Source organism: Corvus hawaiiensis, chromosome 25 (assembly GCF_020740725.1).
Source record: "Corvus hawaiiensis isolate bCorHaw1 chromosome 25, bCorHaw1.pri.cur, whole genome shotgun sequence".
Classification (NCBI taxonomy): Eukaryota; Metazoa; Chordata; class Aves; order Passeriformes; family Corvidae; genus Corvus; species Corvus hawaiiensis.
In genome coordinates, this window is record NC_063237.1 from 6,341,718 (window position 1) to 6,358,779 (window position 17,062).

A 17,062-nucleotide genomic window follows, 5' to 3' on the forward strand; every position below is an offset into this window, starting at 1 on the left:
CCGCGCCCCCGCCGCGCCGCCCCTTCCGCCCCGCGCCCCGGCGGATGTGACGCCGCTGTCAGCGGCACCGGGGTTCCGGCGGCGGCGGCGGCTCATGCCCGGTGAGCGCTGCGGGGCGGCACCGGCGGGCGGCGGGGTGCGGGCGGCGGGACGCGCACCGGGGCGGGGGGCACCGGCCCTGCTGTCGCCGGCTCGCCGCGGGTCCAGGCGGGGGTGGCGGATGGCGGCGGGGGCGTTCTGCCCGTGGGTGACCTCCACAGTGTCCCTGATGCCGGTGCCCGGCGGAGGAGCACCGGGGCTGCCCCGGGGCGCTGCGCGGTGCCGCTGCCGGGGTGCATCAAGCGGCGCTTAAAGCCCGACTTTGAGGGAGAGAAACCTGCTCGGTGTCCAGCTCGGTGTCCGGCAGCAGCCGCAGCTGATGAGTTGTATCAGAGGCGAATGGACCGGATCGAGGGAGGAAAAGGGCCAGGGGTGTCGAGCTCCGGGCACGTCCAAGGGAGCGGGATCTCGGGAGGTGTTCTCCCCGCTCTCCGCTGCCGTGGCTTACGGAAAGCGGCTTGAACCGGGGCTCGGTGGTGATTTCCACCCATGTCAGGGAAAAGCAGGTTCCTCCGGCCGTGGAGCAGGTGAGGAACGAGTTCGGTAGGGCTCCTGCAGAACAGGAACCGGCTCTCGGCTGCCCACAGAGCGTGGCGTCGCCCGTGGTGTTTGTTCCTGGGGAACTGCGCATCAAGAGTTTCTTATCAGTTTCTTATCAGAGGCGAGAGGGGGAAGTGGCTCTTCCTGGCAGCCCAGCGCGGTGTTGTCTGGCCCGGGGCTGCCACCCAGCAGGAAGATCAGGGTTGGGATCGATCCCTGCCCAGCCTGGGTGTGCCTCCAGTTCTGAACCGCTGGGAAGGCGCCGCCTCGGCTGGGGTTTCCCGGGAAGGATCTGCTGCGCAGCGGGTTGGTGGCGAGCCGCGTGGGGCTCTGTGGGACCTTCAGGTGAGGCCGTGAGCACCGTGTCCCTCATCAGAAGGGGTTCTCACCAGTTTCACCTCTGCTGTTGCAGCCCGCCTGTCTGATGCCGCATTGGAGGCGGGGAGCGCCGCTATGGAGCGCAGGGATGGAGGCCACGCTCTGCATCCACACGTGCCTTTGGCTGAGCGCTGCCTGGATCCCCCTGGCCTCGCCAGCCGGACCGGCCTGCGGCGGGCAGCGCGCTCCGGACACTGAAGGCCGCCACGGGAAGCTGACGTGGGCGGTCAGCTTGGATGCACCCGAGGAGGAGCTGGAGCAGCGGGCAGAGGAGCTGGCCCGGACTGCGGGCCTGGTGAACATGGGCCGTGTCGGGGAGCTCAAGGGCCATTACCTCTTTGCCTACCAGCCCGACGGCCACGCGGTGACTGAACATGAAGCAATAAGGAGGTCGGTGGACACTTTGTTTGCACAGCACGACAGCGTGCGGTGGCACTCGGAACAGAAGCTGCTGAAGCGCTCCAAGCGCAGCCTGCACTTTAACGATCCCAAATACCCCCAGCAGTGGCATCTGGTGAGTGGTTTCCTGGCTCCTGCTATGCTCGCAGCCTCGGGCTGTTTGTGTGGCCATGGGCGAGCTGTCACGCAGGAAACAGAGCAGCCTCTTTCTGTTCTTCGGTGAGGAGGGAGCTCACTGAGAGCTCACCCTGCCTGCCACGTGCTCGCTGTGATAACGGGAGGAGGCAGCTCCCGTGGCTGGTTGTGCACAGGTGGCACTGGGGTGGGCAGAGGGGTTTGGCTGGAGCACACCGTGCCCTCCACGTCATGGCTCGAGCAACTGTTGCTCGCTGTCAGCCTCAAACAACCTCCTCTGGCTGTCCTGTGACTCCTTCCCATGCTGGCCCCAGCCCCACATGTCACATCCAGTGCACCCAGGAGGTCCCCTCAGCGCTGACCCTCTCTCTTCGCTGTCCTTTCTGGTGTTTAGAACAACCGCAAGAGCCCCGGGAAGGACATCAACGTCACGGGCGTGTGGGAGCGGAACGTGACGGGGCGCGGGGTGACAGTGGTGGTGGTGGACGACGGCGTGGAGCACACCATCAAGGACATCCAGCCAAACTACGTGAGTGCCTGCACAGGCTGGAGGCCGGGCAGTGTGACAGGAGCGTGTGAGAGCTCAGAGTCCGAGCTGTGCCGTCACCTTGGGCTCAGCCAGGGCGGAAAGTCCCAGCAGCAAACCTTTCCTGGGAGATTTTGTACCCGGGTTTCAGGGTTACCTGCCTTTGTGCTCCCTGTGGCAGGCAGCCGGCCTCCCTCTGACCCGCAGCAGTGCATGGAGCTGCCTTGGCTGGTTCCTTCCCCATGGCAGCAGATAGCAGTGTTGAGCTGCAGCCCTGTGTGGAAGCAGCTCAACACTCCAAGTTCCCATGGCTTCCAGGCTGTGTTTCAGCCTGTGCTCCGTTCTCTTAACTCCTGCTTTTCCCAAATTGAGAAGAGCAGAGCCCCGAGTCCTGACTGTGGGTCTGTTTCCAGAGCCCAGAAGGCAGCTATGACTTGAACTCCAATGACCCTGACCCTATGCCTCACCCCGACGAGGAGAACGGGAACCACCACGGGACCCGCTGCGCCGGGGAGATCGCGGCTGTGCCAAACAACAGCTTCTGCACGGTGGGAGTCGCCTACGGGAGCCGCATCGCAGGTACGTGCAGGCCCCAGGCAATCCCAGCTTGCCTCACCCCCGGATCCGTGGGGCTGGGACACGGCTCCATGGGCTGGAGCGGCTCTGAGTCAGCGGTGCCGTGCTCGGGCTGGTTGGGCTGTTGCAGGGAGGGCCTGGCGCCTGCCTGAGCTCCTCTCCAGAGGAGCCAGCTCCTGGCAGCTTTTCCAGAGTATTCCTGGCCTCCCTGGCTGCCAAACTTTCAGCAGAGCAGCCACGCCATGCTGACTGAGCCAGACAATTGTGCCATGATGTGCCCAGGCTGTGCCTGGAGGCACTGGGGCAGCAAATCTTGGCCAGTCCCTTTCACTGCCCTGGCTCCTGGTCTCCGCTCTGCCATGTGGGATGGACGGGGGCGAAGGGCCGGTGCTGTGTCTCTCCCCTGCAAGGCCAGGGAATGTGTGCTGTGCCCCAGCTGTCTCCAGAGCTCCTGAGCGTCTCTGCAGAGGGGGGCAAGGTCTCTGTGCCCTGCAGGATGTGTCCCTGGCAGCGTGGGGACAGCCATGCTGGGACGTGGTTCTCTCCATACCTGGTCACACCACAGTCCCTGGGGTGCTGGGGGGGTCAGGGCTTGCCCAGAGGCACAGCAGGCAGAGGCTCCCAGCTGGCAAAAGCAGAGATGAGCTCATGGTGTACCCACAGCACAGGGAACAGGAGGGTTTGCCCCGGATCCAGGCGGGACCTGGCGCTGTTTCAGGCCCCAGCCCTCCAAAGCTGGGCTGGCCTTGCAGGGTGAGCACAGCGGGGCAGCCTCGAGCCAGGAGTTTGTTTGCAGTGTGTGCAGCTCATGTGACCCGTGTTGGTCACGTTCCTTGTCCTCTGTCCCGCAGGCATCCGAGTGCTGGACGGGCCCCTCACGGACAGCATGGAGGCCATCGCCTTCAACAAGCACTATCAGATCAATGACATCTACAGCTGCAGGTGAGCCCCCAGGGGACCCTGAGCTGGCTCCCAGCTGCCAGCCCTGCTCTGCCTGGGGACGGGGTCACAGCTCCTGGCTGAGTGCTCACACCAGCTCCCACCCTTCTGTGGCTCCAGTTAGCCCTGAGGCACCAAAATCCTGTTCTTGGAGAGCTGTCCCAGGCTCTGCACAGCGCCTGCAGTTGCGAGATGTCCCTCTGTGTGCTGCTGCAGCACATCCCCTGGGCTGGCTGTGCTGGAGGGGACACTGTGCCCCACAGTGTGGTCAGGCGGCCCCGGCTGAGCCGTGTGACGGGGACTGGAATGTGTGAGAAGCCGCTTGTTAAATAAAAATCAAACATTTTGTCCGCTGGAATCTGACCCAGGGGCACAGTGCAAACACGACAGCAATATCCCAGCAGCGAGGGGCCATCCTGATGGGTGGGAAAGTGCAGTGCTCTGCGATCCCAGTCGTGGTGCTGGGAGCAGCTGGTGGCTGCTGGGAGCTCTCTGTAATGGCAGGAAGAGCCGCCTGTGACTCCTGGGGCTGTCACTTCACGGTGTCTCTCTTTGCAGCTGGGGTCCCGATGATGATGGGAAGACCGTGGACGGCCCGCATCAACTGGGAAAGGTAAAACCCAGCCCCAGCAGCCCTGGGGGAGCCTCCAGGCCTTGTGGCTTTTTGCCTGCCCATTCAGGCGGAGCGGGATGTTGCTGTGACACCACGCACGTCTGTTTGTGTCCCTCGGTGCCAGCGGAGGTTTCCCTGTCACTGTGTGGTTGGGAGAGGCGACGCTGCGGCGGGAGGGCAGCGTTCAGGCAGGGCGGGATGAGCTTTCCAAGGAGAGGCTGGTTCCAGCAGGAAAAGGCTCTTTCGCAACCTGTGGTATTGCGCTGACAACTTATGCAACCCGCAGGATGCTCTCTGCTCAGGAGGCCAAGCTTTCCCAGTGCTCAGGGTGGTTCTCGAGGCAGGAGTGGTGCCTTTGGATACTGGGAGTAAATAAGGGGAGTGGGATTGCAGTGGGACAGAGAGTCAGAGCTGAGGCTGCTCCTTCCCAGGCCATTAAGATTTTCTTAGAGCTCCTGTGCTGCAGAACTGCTGCAAAGCACACCCAGCCTGCCTGTGCTGCTGCGAGGGATCACTGAGGGGCCCCAAAACCAGCAGTGGGGTGTGGTTCTGCTCCAGTGCTCCTCTGCTGTGCTTTTCCAACCACAACTCAGCAGTTCCTGCGCTCCTCGGAGCAGCGCTGACAGCCGAGCTGTCCGTTCGCCATAACAAATGGTTTCCAATTTTGCAAGTTAATTTATTCCCTTCCTGCCTGCAGAGACAGCTGGAACAAGCTCTGGCACCCAGAGCACGGGCAGAGCTCGCTGTGCCACAGCAGAGCCAGGAGGGCAGAGTGTTCCTTCATCTGCCAGGGGAGGGAGAGCAGGGCGGTCACTTCCAGCAGGGTTGTGTTCTTGCTCATCCATCAGACGTGTCCTTTCCCTAGGTGGGAATGATGTCTGGGCGAGGTGTCTGGGCTGGAAAGGTGCTTTCAGGTGGGGCTGGTGGTGTGGTGTGTCTCAGCAAAGGCAATGCCCCATGTCTGTGGGGCTGGGCACTCACAGAGGGGCAGTGCTGGCAGATCACACGTGCTGGGCTGGCTGCTGTCAGAAACCACTGGGATCAGCCTGGAAGTACCTGGGAAGAGCCCCTCTGCCCTGTCCCTCTCCGCAGGCTGCCCTGCAGCACGGGGTGATCGCGGGTCGCCGGGGCTTCGGGAGCATCTTCGTGGTGGCCAGTGGCAACGGGGGCCAGCACAGTGACAACTGCAACTACGATGGATACGCCAACTCTATCTACACTGTCACCATAGGTGAGCCTGGCTCTTCTGTCTCCTCCCTTCCCAGCCTGGAGCAGTGAGGTCATCCCAAAAGCACACAGCCTGCCCAGCTGGGAGCTGGCTGGCTGGTGGGAACCTGTCGGAAAGTGTCTGGGAATGAGCATGGCAGTGTCTAGGGTGTGCTGGGCTTCAGCCCTCAAGCCTGCAGTTTGCTTCTGACCTACAGAGCAAGAGGAGGCCAGAGAAATTCCTGCCCGTGCCCAGGCCTCCCTCCCAGGGCTGTGACACACTGCCACGTTCAGGGAATGACCTGGAATGCAGCATTCCCATCATTTGTGTTGGAAGAGAAACGTGTAATCCGCGTTCTCGAGAGCAGAAGCTGCTGAGGGGCAGAAGATCTGTGTGATGCTGAGCACAGTGAAGGATTATTTATCGTGGCTGCCCTTCCTGTAGATCTTCCATGCGGGAAAAACACAGGCTTGGTTCTGCTTTCCCTGCCCAGCTCCCAGCCCCTGGAAGAGCGCATCTGGCAGGAGAGGCTCTCAGGGCATCGACACCTTGACATTTCAGCAGCTGAAGCTAAGCAGGTTTCAGGCAGTCGATGCCTTTCTCGTTTCCCCAGGGGCCGTGGATGAGACAGGCTCCATGCCCTTCTACGCTGAGGAATGTGCCTCCATGCTGGCCGTGACCTTCAGCGGCGGGGACAAGATGATGAGGAGCATTGTGAGTACCTGTGTCCCCTGTGCTCCCCTGGCCACCCCGGGGACAGCCAGGACAAGGCTCCATCCCCTCCGATTCCCACACAGCTCCTCTGAGCCAGGGCGTGGATGTGCCTTTTGCCCAGGCCCTGCACAAACAGAGGGAGGGTCCTGTTTCTCAGCCCTGTGGGAGCTGCCCCACTCCTGCCCAGCCAGCACCCCCCGCTCTGCTCCCAAGGGATGCTGGAGCACGGAGGGCAGGGAGAGCATTGGGCTCTTTGAGCCACTTGGCCCCAGCCTCTCCTCTGTTCTGGCACATGGGCCTCTCCCAGTCGAATTTTTAAGAATATTTTTATCAGCTTTTCCTTTTTTTGCCAAAAAGCGAGTTCTTGTCAACAACACGTCCTTTCTGCCTGAGCCAAGCAGCCAGGGGCTGCTTCCCCCCTGCAGGCCTGACCCAGCCTGTCCCTCCCTTGGTGCCAGGCTGCCCCCACCCCAATGGTGTGACCCCTTCCTGTCCTGTGGGGCCAGCAGGGACCACACAGCCCACCCATCGCAGGGCAGCTGAGGGGAAATGTCACTGGCTCCCTGTTATTTGGGGTTGGATTGTCCGTGGCTTGGAGGATCTCCCACCAGGACAGGTACTTCCCAAAAGCACTTTCCTGTGGCTCTGTGCCTGCCACAGAGCAGCTGAATCCAGGCTTGTCAAACCAGGGGAACAGGGAGAGCCTGGGATCCTCAGCACCTGGCTGGGACTCAGCAAGCTCCTCCTGCAGCCCAGAGCCAGGGCAGGGATCTGTGCCCAGCCAGGGCATGGCACAATCTGCCACAGGGAGAGTAAAACCCAGAATGGAGCTGATTTTTCCTCTCAGAAATCGCTGCAGTTGTCCCAGGCTGCTTTGGAAAGTACTGACACTGGGAAAAAAGGGAGCCAGCGAGGGCTCTGCTGCGTTCCATCAGGAGCTGCAGGCTCCTGGGTTGGTCTGGCTTCCCCCAGCTCGGTGTGAGTGCTTTGAAGGTCACAAATGCACGTTCACTTTAAACACCAGCCTTATGGGACACTAACAGGGGAGCTGGCACTCCATGGGACAGCCAGGGTGAGATCCACACGTAGCCTGGGAGCGGCGTGTGCCACAGAGACAGCCTGTACCACGGTGGCTCCTTCAGGCAGCCCCTGCCTTGCTGAACCCCACACAGCCCTTTTTCAGGAGCACAGTCTGCTCCTGGACACCCTGGAGCTTGCTGCAGTGGTGCCAGAGTTAACTGCCCTGCAGCCATCTGCTCCAGCTTTTTTTTTCTTTTACCAGACCATAAACTTTGTGTGGTTTCCTTAATGGGAAGAATTTAATACGGCTTCTGGCACTGCCTGTGCTTCCTACTGAAAGTTTGTGCTCTCGGGGTGCTCTGTGTGGGACACTCAGTGTCCCAGCGTGAGCTGGAGCCACTCACAGCTGGAAAAGTGGGATGGAGTCAAGCAAAAACACCACAAACCCTTCGGATTTTGGGCTTTCTCCCCGTGGGGAGCAGAGGGAGATGGATGCACTTGCTTTGCAGTGAGGTGCCATCATTCGTGAGCCTCCTGACTCCTCTCTGGAGGCTCTGTGTGCTCTGCACAGTCCCGTGTGGCCCCTCTGCAGTCTGGTTGTGAGACTGTGATCAGCAGTGAAGGTGAGCAGGAACCCAAAATATCTGCCAGGAGTTTCCCACAAAGTTGCTTTGTGAGGGCTAGTTTGTCTGTCTCTCTCTCCAAAGGGAACTGTCCCCATTCATTGCTTCCCTGGGATCACTGTCCCTGCAGTGAGGCTGTGCCAGGACCCTTCCTGGCTGGCTGTGAGCAGGGCCAGCTGTGTCACAGGCTGAGCTTGGGCTGGCGAGGGCGCAGCTCGGGGTGCAGGCACCCCAGCACAGCACAGGGGCCTGACAGAGGCCTGTCTCCTCTTCCCTGGCAGGTGACAACAGACTGGGACTTGCAGAAGGGCACGGGCTGCACGGAGGGTCACACGGGGACATCGGCTGCAGCTCCCCTGGCCGCGGGAATGATCGCGCTGATGCTGCAGGTGCGGCCGTGCCTCACCTGGCGGGACGTGCAGCACGTCATTGTCTTCACTGCCACCAAGGTGAGCGGTGACCCTCCCTCCTCCCTCACAGCAGGGGTGCTGCAGGATGCCCGGGGCCCTGCTGTGCACATCCTTGTTTATGTCTGCTGCCCCTCCATAAATCTCTCGCTCGTCTGGCTCCCAGCACCGGGATTGTGCTTTCGCCTCACCCCGTGTTCCTTCCAGGAATGCGGCTGAGGCATTTTCCCCTGTCATGATAATAAATGGGGTATTTGCCTCAGGAATGCCTCCATCTGCCAGTGTAGGGGTCTTGCAGGGGCTCAGCAGGTTCCAGGGGCTCAGCAGGTTCCAGGGGCTCAGCAGGTTCCAGGGCTCAGCAGGTTCCGGGACTCAGCCCTGTGTGTGTGCGCGGTGGGGTTGGCCCAGCCCAGGGGCTGACACCTCTGCAGTGTCACCTCATGGTCCAGGCAGTGGGAAAGCGAGGAGCTCTGCCCTGCCCTGGCCTTTCCTGGGCTCTCCGGAGAACTGGGCTCCTGGAAACAGGCACAGCAGAGAGCTGGGCAGCAAACCCAGCCCTTCCCTTCACCCAGAGCAGGAGTGGGAACTGACTGGAGAGATGGGGCTTCTCCCACACCCCTCTGGGGAGTGGGAGTCCGTGTCCAGCTGATGCTGTGCTCACTTTGGCATGGGACAGTGTTTTCCATAACTTCCAAGCCAGTGTTGCCAGAGCACTACAACCCAGTAAGTGATGGGACCCAGATCTGTCCTGCCCCAGCTCTTGTTGATTTAAAGGACTCCATTCCTTCTCTCCAAGGCTTCTGCCATCCCACAGGCAGTGGTTTGGGCAGCAGGGAGCAGCTGGGATGTTTCAGAGCAGAGGCATTTGTGCCCTTTCGTGCTGCTCCATGTCCTTTCTGAGGAGCTGGGAAGCCACTTTGTCCTGGGATTTGTTTCAAACAAAGATCAACCTGTTCCTTTCTAATAAGGCCATGTGGGTTTGCTTCCCCACCACTGTGGGATGTGTCTGGGTTTCCTTCCCTTTGGGCCTGGGGGTTCCAAGGTGCTGGTGTGCCCCCAGGTAACCAGAGCACCCTTTTGTGGTGTCTTTGCAGTACGAGGACCGCCGTGCCAAGTGGGACACCAACCAGGCGGGCTTCAGCCACAGCCACCAGCACGGCTTTGGCCTGCTCAATGCCTGGAGGCTGGTGAACGCTGCCAAGGTAATTCCCTGCCCTCCCACACCTGCCCTGTGGGCAGGCAGAGCAGCCCAGCCCCGTGGCGAGGACTGGTGACGCTCTGGGGTGACACCGCTGCTGTTCAGGGCCAGTGCTTTGGCCACCATCCTGCTGGCCCTGACTCTGAGGCTGCTTTTGGTGTGAGGTCATGAGGCTCTCAGCAGTGCCTGAGAGCTGCCCCGAGCTGCTGCTCTCCAGCACTATATATAGCCATGGCGAGGGCCCTGATTCACGGCGATGGGAGCTTCGTCAGCAGCCCCAGCACCTTCCTCCCTCCACAGTGGCTGCAGGGAGGGTGTCCCGAGAAACAGCTCCAGGGGAGTGGTGTGGTCACAGCAGGCGGCGGCATCCCCATCTCTTCCTCCTCTGGTCACACGGAGACCAGGGCGCGTCCCTTTGGCACTGGGTCACAGCTCGTGTGTGGAGCTCTGCGCAGCTGTGCCGGGTCACTGCCGCTGCCAGCTGTGCCCCCAGGGTCACAGGGACTTCCAGGCTGCTCCCTCTTCCTGCAGGCATTTGGGTTCTGCTGTTCCCTGCCCTGCTGTGCCAGGGGTTGGAATGGAGCAGCCTCAAGTCACCACTGAAAGCCACTGTGACAAACCCAGGGCTGGGGAGTCCCAAATCTTGATCAGCCCTTCTGGCTCCCAGGCAGTGACTTTCCCTCCTTTCCTGGGCCTGTGGGCACTGCTCCCATCCCTGGGGTGTCACAGCAGCCCATGTGTCCCAGAGCAGCATCGGGAGAGGCCCCTTGGCCTGGCCCCGCATCCAGCACAGCAGCAGCTTGGGAGAGCAGTGGGAGATGGAGGGACGGATGTGCAGGGAGGGTGCAATCCGTGCTGAACCCTCTGTCCTTCCCCTGGCAGATCTGGGAGTCCGTGCCATACCTGGCCTCGTACGTGGGCCCCGTGCTGAAGGAGGGCAGGAGCATCCCGTTGCTCCCGCAGGAGCTGGAGGTGGCCTGGAACGGTAAGAGCAGGTGTGCCATGGAGAGCACGTGCTGTGCACGTCGGGGCCAGGGAGCCAGCCCTGCCCGCTGCTGTGTGGCACAGCAGGGCAGGACCAGCCCTGGGCTGCAGGAGGCCAGGAAGGGGTTAAGTGCTGGGCTGCCTGGGCTTTTTCCGCTGCCCATCCCCAGGGGATCTGCCTGCTGCTGTTTCGATCCGATCCCCACAGCCCCATCCCTGCCCTGGTGTGTTTGGGGAGCCAGGCCGGGCTCAGCAGCAGGGCCGGGCTGGGCAGCGGCCAGAGCCGCTCCGCTGGCTTTGACCATTTTAGGTAATGCTGCAGCTCCCGACTTGGCCAGGCCTGTCCGGAACAGCAGCGCTGCTCCGGCTGCTACCAGCGGGAAGGAGAGCTCGGCCCCAGCCCTCCCCGGCCCCAGCAGGAGCGGCACTGCTGCCTCTGTGAGGTGCCCACGTCCCCCCTCAGCAGGGGCTGGCAGCACCCACCCGCCAGCAGCCGGCCGAGCCCCAGGCCCACCCCACTCTGGAGGGGCTGTGGTCAGCAGCTCAGGGGCTGTGAGCATTCGTGGAGCTGGGAGCAGTTCGGGATGGGACAGGGCAGCCCGGACACCTGGCTTCTGCTCCCAGTCTCACGCAGGGCAGGCAGCTGGGAAGAGGCACAGACAACATGAGTGTCCTGTTAAGTGGCACCACAGCCCAGTGGGGCTGGCTGGGAGTGGGGACTCCATCCCAAGGCCACCAGCCTTGACCAACCCCCCTTCCCTTTCCCAGTCACTCCTGCCGACCTGGAGCTCTCTGGCATGAGGACCCTGGAGCACGTGGCAGTCACCGTCACCATAACCCACCCCCGCCGTGGCAACCTGGAGATCCGGCTCTTCTGCCCCAGCGGGATGATGTCCCTGATCGGGACCACCCGGAGCATGGACTCGTAAGCACCGAGGGCACAGTGTGGAGGGCAAGACACCAGGGCCATGTCAGGCTCTGTGACCCCTCATGGGTTGTTTCCCCTCACCCCTTGGCAGGGACCCCAATGGCTTCTCTGACTGGACCTTCTCCACGGTGCGCTGCTGGGGCGAGGAGGCACAGGGCACCTACAGGCTGCTCATCAGGGACATCGGTGAGTCCTGCCTTCCAGGGGACCCTCAGGGGTGGTGGCAGCTCTGTGCCATGTCCCAGGCACTGCCAGCCCATCACCTGGGCAGCAGCAGGTTGGCTCAGAGAGTTCCCCACTGCACCAACTTGCTTCCTCCCCAGGAGACGAGAGCCTAAGGCCTGGCACCTTGAAGCACTGGCAGCTGACCCTGTACGGCTCCTCGTGGTCCCCAGCAGAGATGAAGGAACGGCAGAGGTAGGACACCACGTCCCCAGCTTGGTGGGGAGCCAGGAGAGGGAGGCTGAGGGGTTTATCCCGGCCTGTGGGTTGGAGCGGTGTAGCTGCCAGGTGGGCATGTGGCAGGTGAGGCTGAGGCTGCCCTCACACCTCACAGGGCAGCCATGGGCTGCAGAACACGGCTCTGTGGGCGGAAGGAGGCACTCCAGACCCTTTGGGGGCATTTTGGAGCCTCCCTGGAGCCTCCCTACCCACAGGACACTCACAGGGTGTCTCTGTCCCCAGGCTACTGGAGGAAGCCATGAGTGGGCAGTACCTGAGCGGTGACTTCTCCCTGCCCTGTCCCCCGGGGCTGGACATCCCTGAGGAGCAGCGTTACACCATCACAGCCAACACCCTCAAGGTGAGCCTGCCTGCGGGCTGGGAGCCCTGCATCTCCCAGGAGGAGCTGGAAGAGCAGGACCCTGCTCAGGATTCTGTGCCTCTCTGCTGGGCAGTGGGCAGGGCCCTGAGGGGGTTGAGAGTTGTGTTTCTCAAGGGGTTTCCCTCTGCAGACCCTCCTGCTCCTGGGATGCTTTGCTGTGTTCTGGACTTTCTACTACATGCTGGAGGTTTGCCTGACGAGGAACGAGGTGGGGCTGGACCTGGCCTGCTCCAGCCCCACCAGCTGCAGGTGGTACCAGCAGGGCGGGAAGCACCGAGCCCTGGAGAGCGGCCTGGAGATGGAGTCGGTGCCGCTGTACCGGGAGAAGGACATGGAGGAGGCCGAGATGGAGTGTGAGCACCTGGAGCCTGCCCGGGACAGGGAGGAGGGGTCCTGGACCCCCACCCACCCCAAACTTTCCAGCAATGGCAGAGCTGGGAGCTTCCATGAGGCAGCCCCCACTGGAACGGGATTCCTGGGCCGGGAGGCATCGACTGAACTCCTCATGGAGGACAGGGAGCACCAGCCCTGCTGACTGACTGGGGCTGGGGCCCTCCCTCGGTACGACCCTCCTGGGCAGCACAGACTCATTGCTGAGCCCCCAGGGACCACTGCCACTGTGTCCTGCGGGAGGTGGTGTTGGAGGTGGCTGGGACCCAAGGAGAGAGTGCTGGTACTGGAAAGGGAGCTTCCCTTCCCTCGCTCTGGGAAACAAAGCAAGCCTTAAACCCTTTCCTGACGGAGCCTGCGCTGGGGAAGCTCGGGGCTCCCCGTTTGTGCAGCACCGCTCCCACAGACCTGGGTGGTTCCACACCCAGCCCCTTCCTGCCGCTGCAGCAGGGCCAACACACATCACTTTGTCCCTGATTTCTGCAGAGCAGGCCTGGAAAATGAGACCAAGGCCCCGGCAGCCGCCTCTGCAGGCAGGGACCCCGCAGCACTGGCATTTTCCTGGGCTGGCAGCCGGCCCCTACCCACCAGTTATCCCAGTTTAGAAGCAGGGAGTTACTTCACTCATCTCCAGCCAGCGCTTCTCCCTGCCCCCCATGCTCCAATCCTGCTTATTCCTCCTCTCCCGTGGGCACAGAGCAGCTGTGGGGTGGGGGAGGCAGGAACCAGCCTGTTTGGGGGGCTGTCCCTGTGTCAGTGGGCACAGGAGCACCTCTGGTAGCAGGTAGGCCTGGTTTGGACTGGGGAGGGGAGGTTGAGTTGCTCTGGCAGTGGCTCATCTGAGCAGGGTTGGCTTGTTCACATGTCTTTGGGTTCAGTGGTTTATTTTTTTAAAGCTGGGGTTTGTTTTTTAATCAGCGAAGCCCTTTTGTGTAGCTTTCCAAATAAAGCCTGAAAAACCCTCCTCTCCCCCATCCATCACTCTTCTGCCCTCCCAAAGCTTCCTCACTGTGCAAAAATGCATCACGCAGCCCCTCCCAGCCCCGGGGCCGGGGGAGGGACCCAGTGTTGGGGTGCTGCATCTGTGGGGGCTGTGTGCCCTCCGTGCCCTGGGATAAAAGGGGCTGCTCCAGGCAGGGGAGGCAAGGGCTGGGCCAGAGCACTGGAAGGTGCAAGGACAGAGGTGGGTGTCATGGTCTACAGGGAGAGGACAGAGTTTTCCAAGCCAGGCAGGGAAAATCCAAACTCCAGCTTTGGTTTTTTTCCCAGGTTTGGAGGTGGCGGGAGGAGCAGCTGCAGCCTTTTAGGGAGAATGACTTTGGCTTTCCGGGTGCCATCAATTAGCCGAAGCAGGGCAGGCAGGAGGAAACCTCGTCAGGCCACGCTAGATGAATATAACCTTTTAATTTTGACAAAAACGAAGTACAAAACCGAGGCCAATTCTCTCTTCTCCCCGTTCGCAGGGATCTCTGCGGCAGTGGCGCGGGGCTCGTGCGGGCGGCGGGCAGGGCGGTGGCCCCGGGGGCCGGGGCGCTGGCCCGTCCCACCCGAGGGTGCCGGCGAGGGCAGGGCCGGCTGGCAGGGGGTGCGAGGCCGGGGGCAGAGGCTGCCCGGGGGCAGAGGCTGCCCGGGCACGGCGCTGGGGGGCTGCGGCCCCGGGCTGGGGGCTGCGGCGGGGCGCGTGCGGCCGCTGGCGGGGCGATGGGGCTGGCGGGCGATGCTCCTCAATAAATACCAATGGACTGGCGGCGGCCAGCGGGGAGCGGAGACGGAGGTCCCGGCGGGGGAGGGCTGGGGGCGGCGCGGGGGTGCCTAGCTGATGATCTGCCGGGGCCGGCCGTAGCTCATCCCCGCCTGTGACGCTCCCTTGTTGGTGCCCATCTGTAGCCCGATGATGTTCTTGCCCTCCTTCAGCTGGCTCTCGGTGAACTCCCGCTTGTGCTCCTGCGCTTTCCTGTGGGGCACAGGGAGAGGCCGTGGGGCACCCGCACCCCCGGCTGCCCAGGAGCCCCACCCCGGCCCCCAGGAATGCCCCAGCCACCCTCCCTCTCCAGCTGAAAGTTTGGCATCCCGCTTCCATGTGCTCCGGGGTGCTTGCAGGCGGTGGAAAGAGCCAGCCAGCTCTGAGCAGCCGCAGGACAAGGGGGTCCCCATGCCCAACTCTGCACTCCCCCACTTACTTCATGAACCAGTTAGGGTCCCCGTGGTAGTTCCCATCGTTCTTGGTGACTGCCAGGCTCCCCAGGGCCATCAGCGTCCTCTGCACCGCTGCCATGTCCTTGGCTGCCCGGGGAGAGAGGGGCGTGAGGATGGGCACAGCGCAGCACGGCAGCCCTGGAACCCCCAACCCCGACTGCCCCCCTCCCGCACCTTCAAACAGGTCCACGGTCTGGAACATGTCTGTCTTGACCACGCCGTAGTCCTCGGCCGCCTTCAGGAACTGGGCAATCTGTTCCATCTGCTTGAAGACCATGGTGGGCGGCGCGTCGGGGATCTTGACGGGCTTGGAGCCATCGGGGTAGAGGCTGTTCACCAGCCTGCTGAGCACCTGCCGCAGAGGGGAGCCTGGGTTTGCTGCGCTGCCTCTGGAGCTCCCTGTGCTGCCCCCGGAGCTCCCCACCGGCCGCCCTCCCCCAGGACCCCACTTACGATGCCGTTCTTCAGCCAGACCTGGAAGCCCAGGCGGCCCCGCTCCGGGCGTCCCACGGCAGCCCCGCACTGCGCCACGATCCACTCCACCAGCCGGTCCTCCAGCTCATCATCGTACTTCTTCTCGATCTTGGACTGCACATCCCTGCTCATGCCATAGGCTGGGCCTTTGTTTGCCATGGCTGTGGTGGTGGGAGACCTGGCAGCACAACAGGGACAGTCAGGCTGTGGAGATGCTGTCCCCTATCCAGGGACCCCATGGACACCATTGTTCATTTGCCTGTCACTCTGCTGCAGTGGGGACAAGCCCTTCTGACTCTTCTCTTGCCAAGTAACAGCCCTTCAGCTCCATCCAGATGTTTGATGGAGAATTCACCACCATGACCTCCAAGATCTGCCCAGACAGATGGTTCCTGTCCTGGCAGAGATGCCTCGTCCCCAGCTCAGACTGTGCACAGGAGCAGCCTCATCCCTGTCCCTTGCCAGCTCTTGGTTGGCATGGATCTCCCTGGTGTGACCACGCCAGGATCCAGGTGGCAAGGTGACCACGTCAAGGCTGGCTGGCTGTGGCATGGTATGGTGGCCATGGCACAGCAGGTGGACATGGCATGCAGGGCAGGGTGGCCGCAGGGTGGCCTTGACACGGCAGGTCCGGGAGCCAGGGAGGATCGCGGGCGAGGCGGGAGCAGCGGGAGCCGTGCCCATGCCCTTGTAAGGACATGCTGTGGGCAGTGATGGCAGGTAGCCGGCTGCGGGCAGCGCCCGAGGGTGCCAGGGAGGATGCCAGGGAAGATGCCAGGAGGGAGAGGCTCTGGGAGTGGCAGCCAAGCCTTTGGTGGCGCTGGCATCGTTCCTCCCTGCCCGGCTCCTCGCTTGGCATGACGCCTCCGAGTGCCTCCAGGAGCCGTGCGGATGTCCCACATCCACACCCGGCCTCCAGCGGGTTCATCCTGACCGCCGGGCACCGCGGCTCCGGCGGGATGGGCTGAGACACTGACCCTGCTTGCTGCCAGCAATGCAGGGGTGCCCCACGAGCCCTACGGGCAGCCCGTGCCCAGACCCCGAGCACTGCTGGGCACATCCAGGGATGCTACAGGTGCCACAGCCAATCCCGCTCCATGCCCTGGCCCAATCTGGCACAGAGGGGTCACACACGGCTCCCTCGGCCACATGGCATTGCCCGTCAGCTGCCCCCGGGCCCTCCAGCCCCGTGCCCATCTCCCGTCCCCACCGAGCACGGGGCAGAAACGGGCACTGGGGGCTGGAGTTGTCCCTCCAACGCTGCGCTGAGCCCCGCACGGCCCCTCCGGCTACCGCGGGGACCCGCAGCTGCGCAACCCCGCCGGGAACGCGCTCCTGAGGGGCAAGAGCACGACAGAACCCCGGCGGTGACCCCAGCACGAGCAGGGGAGCCTGACCCTCCTCCGGGGAGCAGCGGGGCAGTCCGAGGAGCAGCATCCCCATCCCGGGGAGCCGCATCGCACCCGGAGGAGCAGAACCCGCGTCACCCAGGGAGCAGATCGCAGTCCCGGGACCGGCTTCGCTCTCCCGGGTGCAGCGTCCCCATCCCGGGGAGCAGCACCCCCGTGCCGGGGGCTGGCGTTCCCACCCGGGGACCCTCCCCGCCGCCCCCCCCCCGCGGCAGGACTCACAAGCGGCTGCGGAAGGAGCGAGGGCGATGCTCGGAGAGGGACCAGCGCACTGCCCCGCGGGGACCCTGACCTTGCGCTAAAAGGCGGGCGGCGGGACGGTGATGTCAGTGGGGCGCGGAGCCCGGCCCCCCCCCCAAACCCTCCCTCCCGGGGCGCCCGGCCCCGCAGCGCTCCGTGACTCCATCCCAGGCACCATATTTGGGGAAAGACTCCGAAAACCAGCGACGAAAGCCCGTGCTCGAGCATTCCCCGCGTGCCTCCG

At 63.1% G+C, this 17,062-nt stretch overlaps 2 protein-coding genes across 4 annotated transcripts; one reads left to right on the forward strand and one right to left on the reverse strand.

The window, feature by feature from the left end:
• Positions 1 to 18: 18 nt before the first annotated feature.
• PCSK7 (proprotein convertase subtilisin/kexin type 7) lies at positions 19 to 13,463 on the forward strand. Of its 3 annotated transcripts, none has more exons than XM_048328702.1 (16): positions 19 to 101; positions 1,052 to 1,531; positions 1,946 to 2,080; positions 2,491 to 2,656; positions 3,505 to 3,595; positions 4,151 to 4,205; positions 5,298 to 5,436; positions 6,026 to 6,126; positions 8,051 to 8,218; positions 9,271 to 9,378; positions 10,257 to 10,359; positions 11,127 to 11,283; positions 11,378 to 11,472; positions 11,610 to 11,703; positions 11,971 to 12,088; positions 12,240 to 13,463. In XM_048328702.1, the coding sequence occupies exons 2-16, from the start codon at positions 1,064 to 1,066 to the stop codon at positions 12,642 to 12,644; spliced, it is 2,403 nt and encodes an 800-aa protein (XP_048184659.1). In that variant the 5' UTR covers positions 19 to 101; positions 1,052 to 1,063; the 3' UTR covers positions 12,645 to 13,463. The 3 variants fall into 3 exon arrangements, with proteins under 3 accessions (XP_048184659.1, XP_048184660.1, XP_048184658.1); XM_048328703.1 differs by lacking the exon at positions 19 to 101 and adding an exon at positions 214 to 945; XM_048328701.1 differs by lacking the exon at positions 19 to 101 and having other exon boundaries at positions 214 to 1,531.
• A 421-nt stretch (positions 13,464 to 13,884) lies between these two features.
• Positions 13,885 to 16,906, reverse strand: TAGLN (transgelin). Its single transcript, XM_048328704.1, has 5 exons — positions 16,801 to 16,906; positions 15,149 to 15,347; positions 14,870 to 15,047; positions 14,680 to 14,782; positions 13,885 to 14,453 (listed from the first exon to the last, which is right to left on the reverse strand). Exons 2-5 carry the CDS (start codon positions 15,326 to 15,328, stop codon positions 14,312 to 14,314), a joined length of 603 nt encoding a protein of 200 aa, XP_048184661.1. The 5' UTR covers positions 15,329 to 15,347; positions 16,801 to 16,906; the 3' UTR covers positions 13,885 to 14,311.
• Between the last annotated feature and the right edge of the window lie 156 nt (positions 16,907 to 17,062).

Bases quoted from the DNA above. Each gene is read 5' to 3' on its own strand.
- TAGLN (XM_048328704.1), bottom strand. From the start codon at position 15,328: ATGGCAAACAAAGGCCCAGCCTATGGCATGAGCAGGGATGTGCAGTCC. The intron at 15,048-15,148 runs GTAAGTGGGGTC...CCTCTGCGGCAG, and splicing joins TCTGGCTGAAGAACGGCATC to GTGCTCAGCAGGCTGGTGAA. The intron at 14,783-14,869 runs GTGCGGGAGGGG...CTCCCCGGGCAG, and splicing joins GACCGTGGACCTGTTTGAAG to CCAAGGACATGGCAGCGGTG.
- PCSK7 (XM_048328702.1), top strand. From the start codon at position 1,064: ATGCCGCATTGGAGGCGGGGAGCGCCGCTATGGAGCGCAGGGATGGAG. The intron at 2,657-3,504 runs GTACGTGCAGGC...TCTGTCCCGCAG, and splicing joins CTACGGGAGCCGCATCGCAG to GCATCCGAGTGCTGGACGGG. The intron at 10,360-11,126 runs GTAAGAGCAGGT...TCCCTTTCCCAG, and splicing joins GCTGGAGGTGGCCTGGAACG to TCACTCCTGCCGACCTGGAG.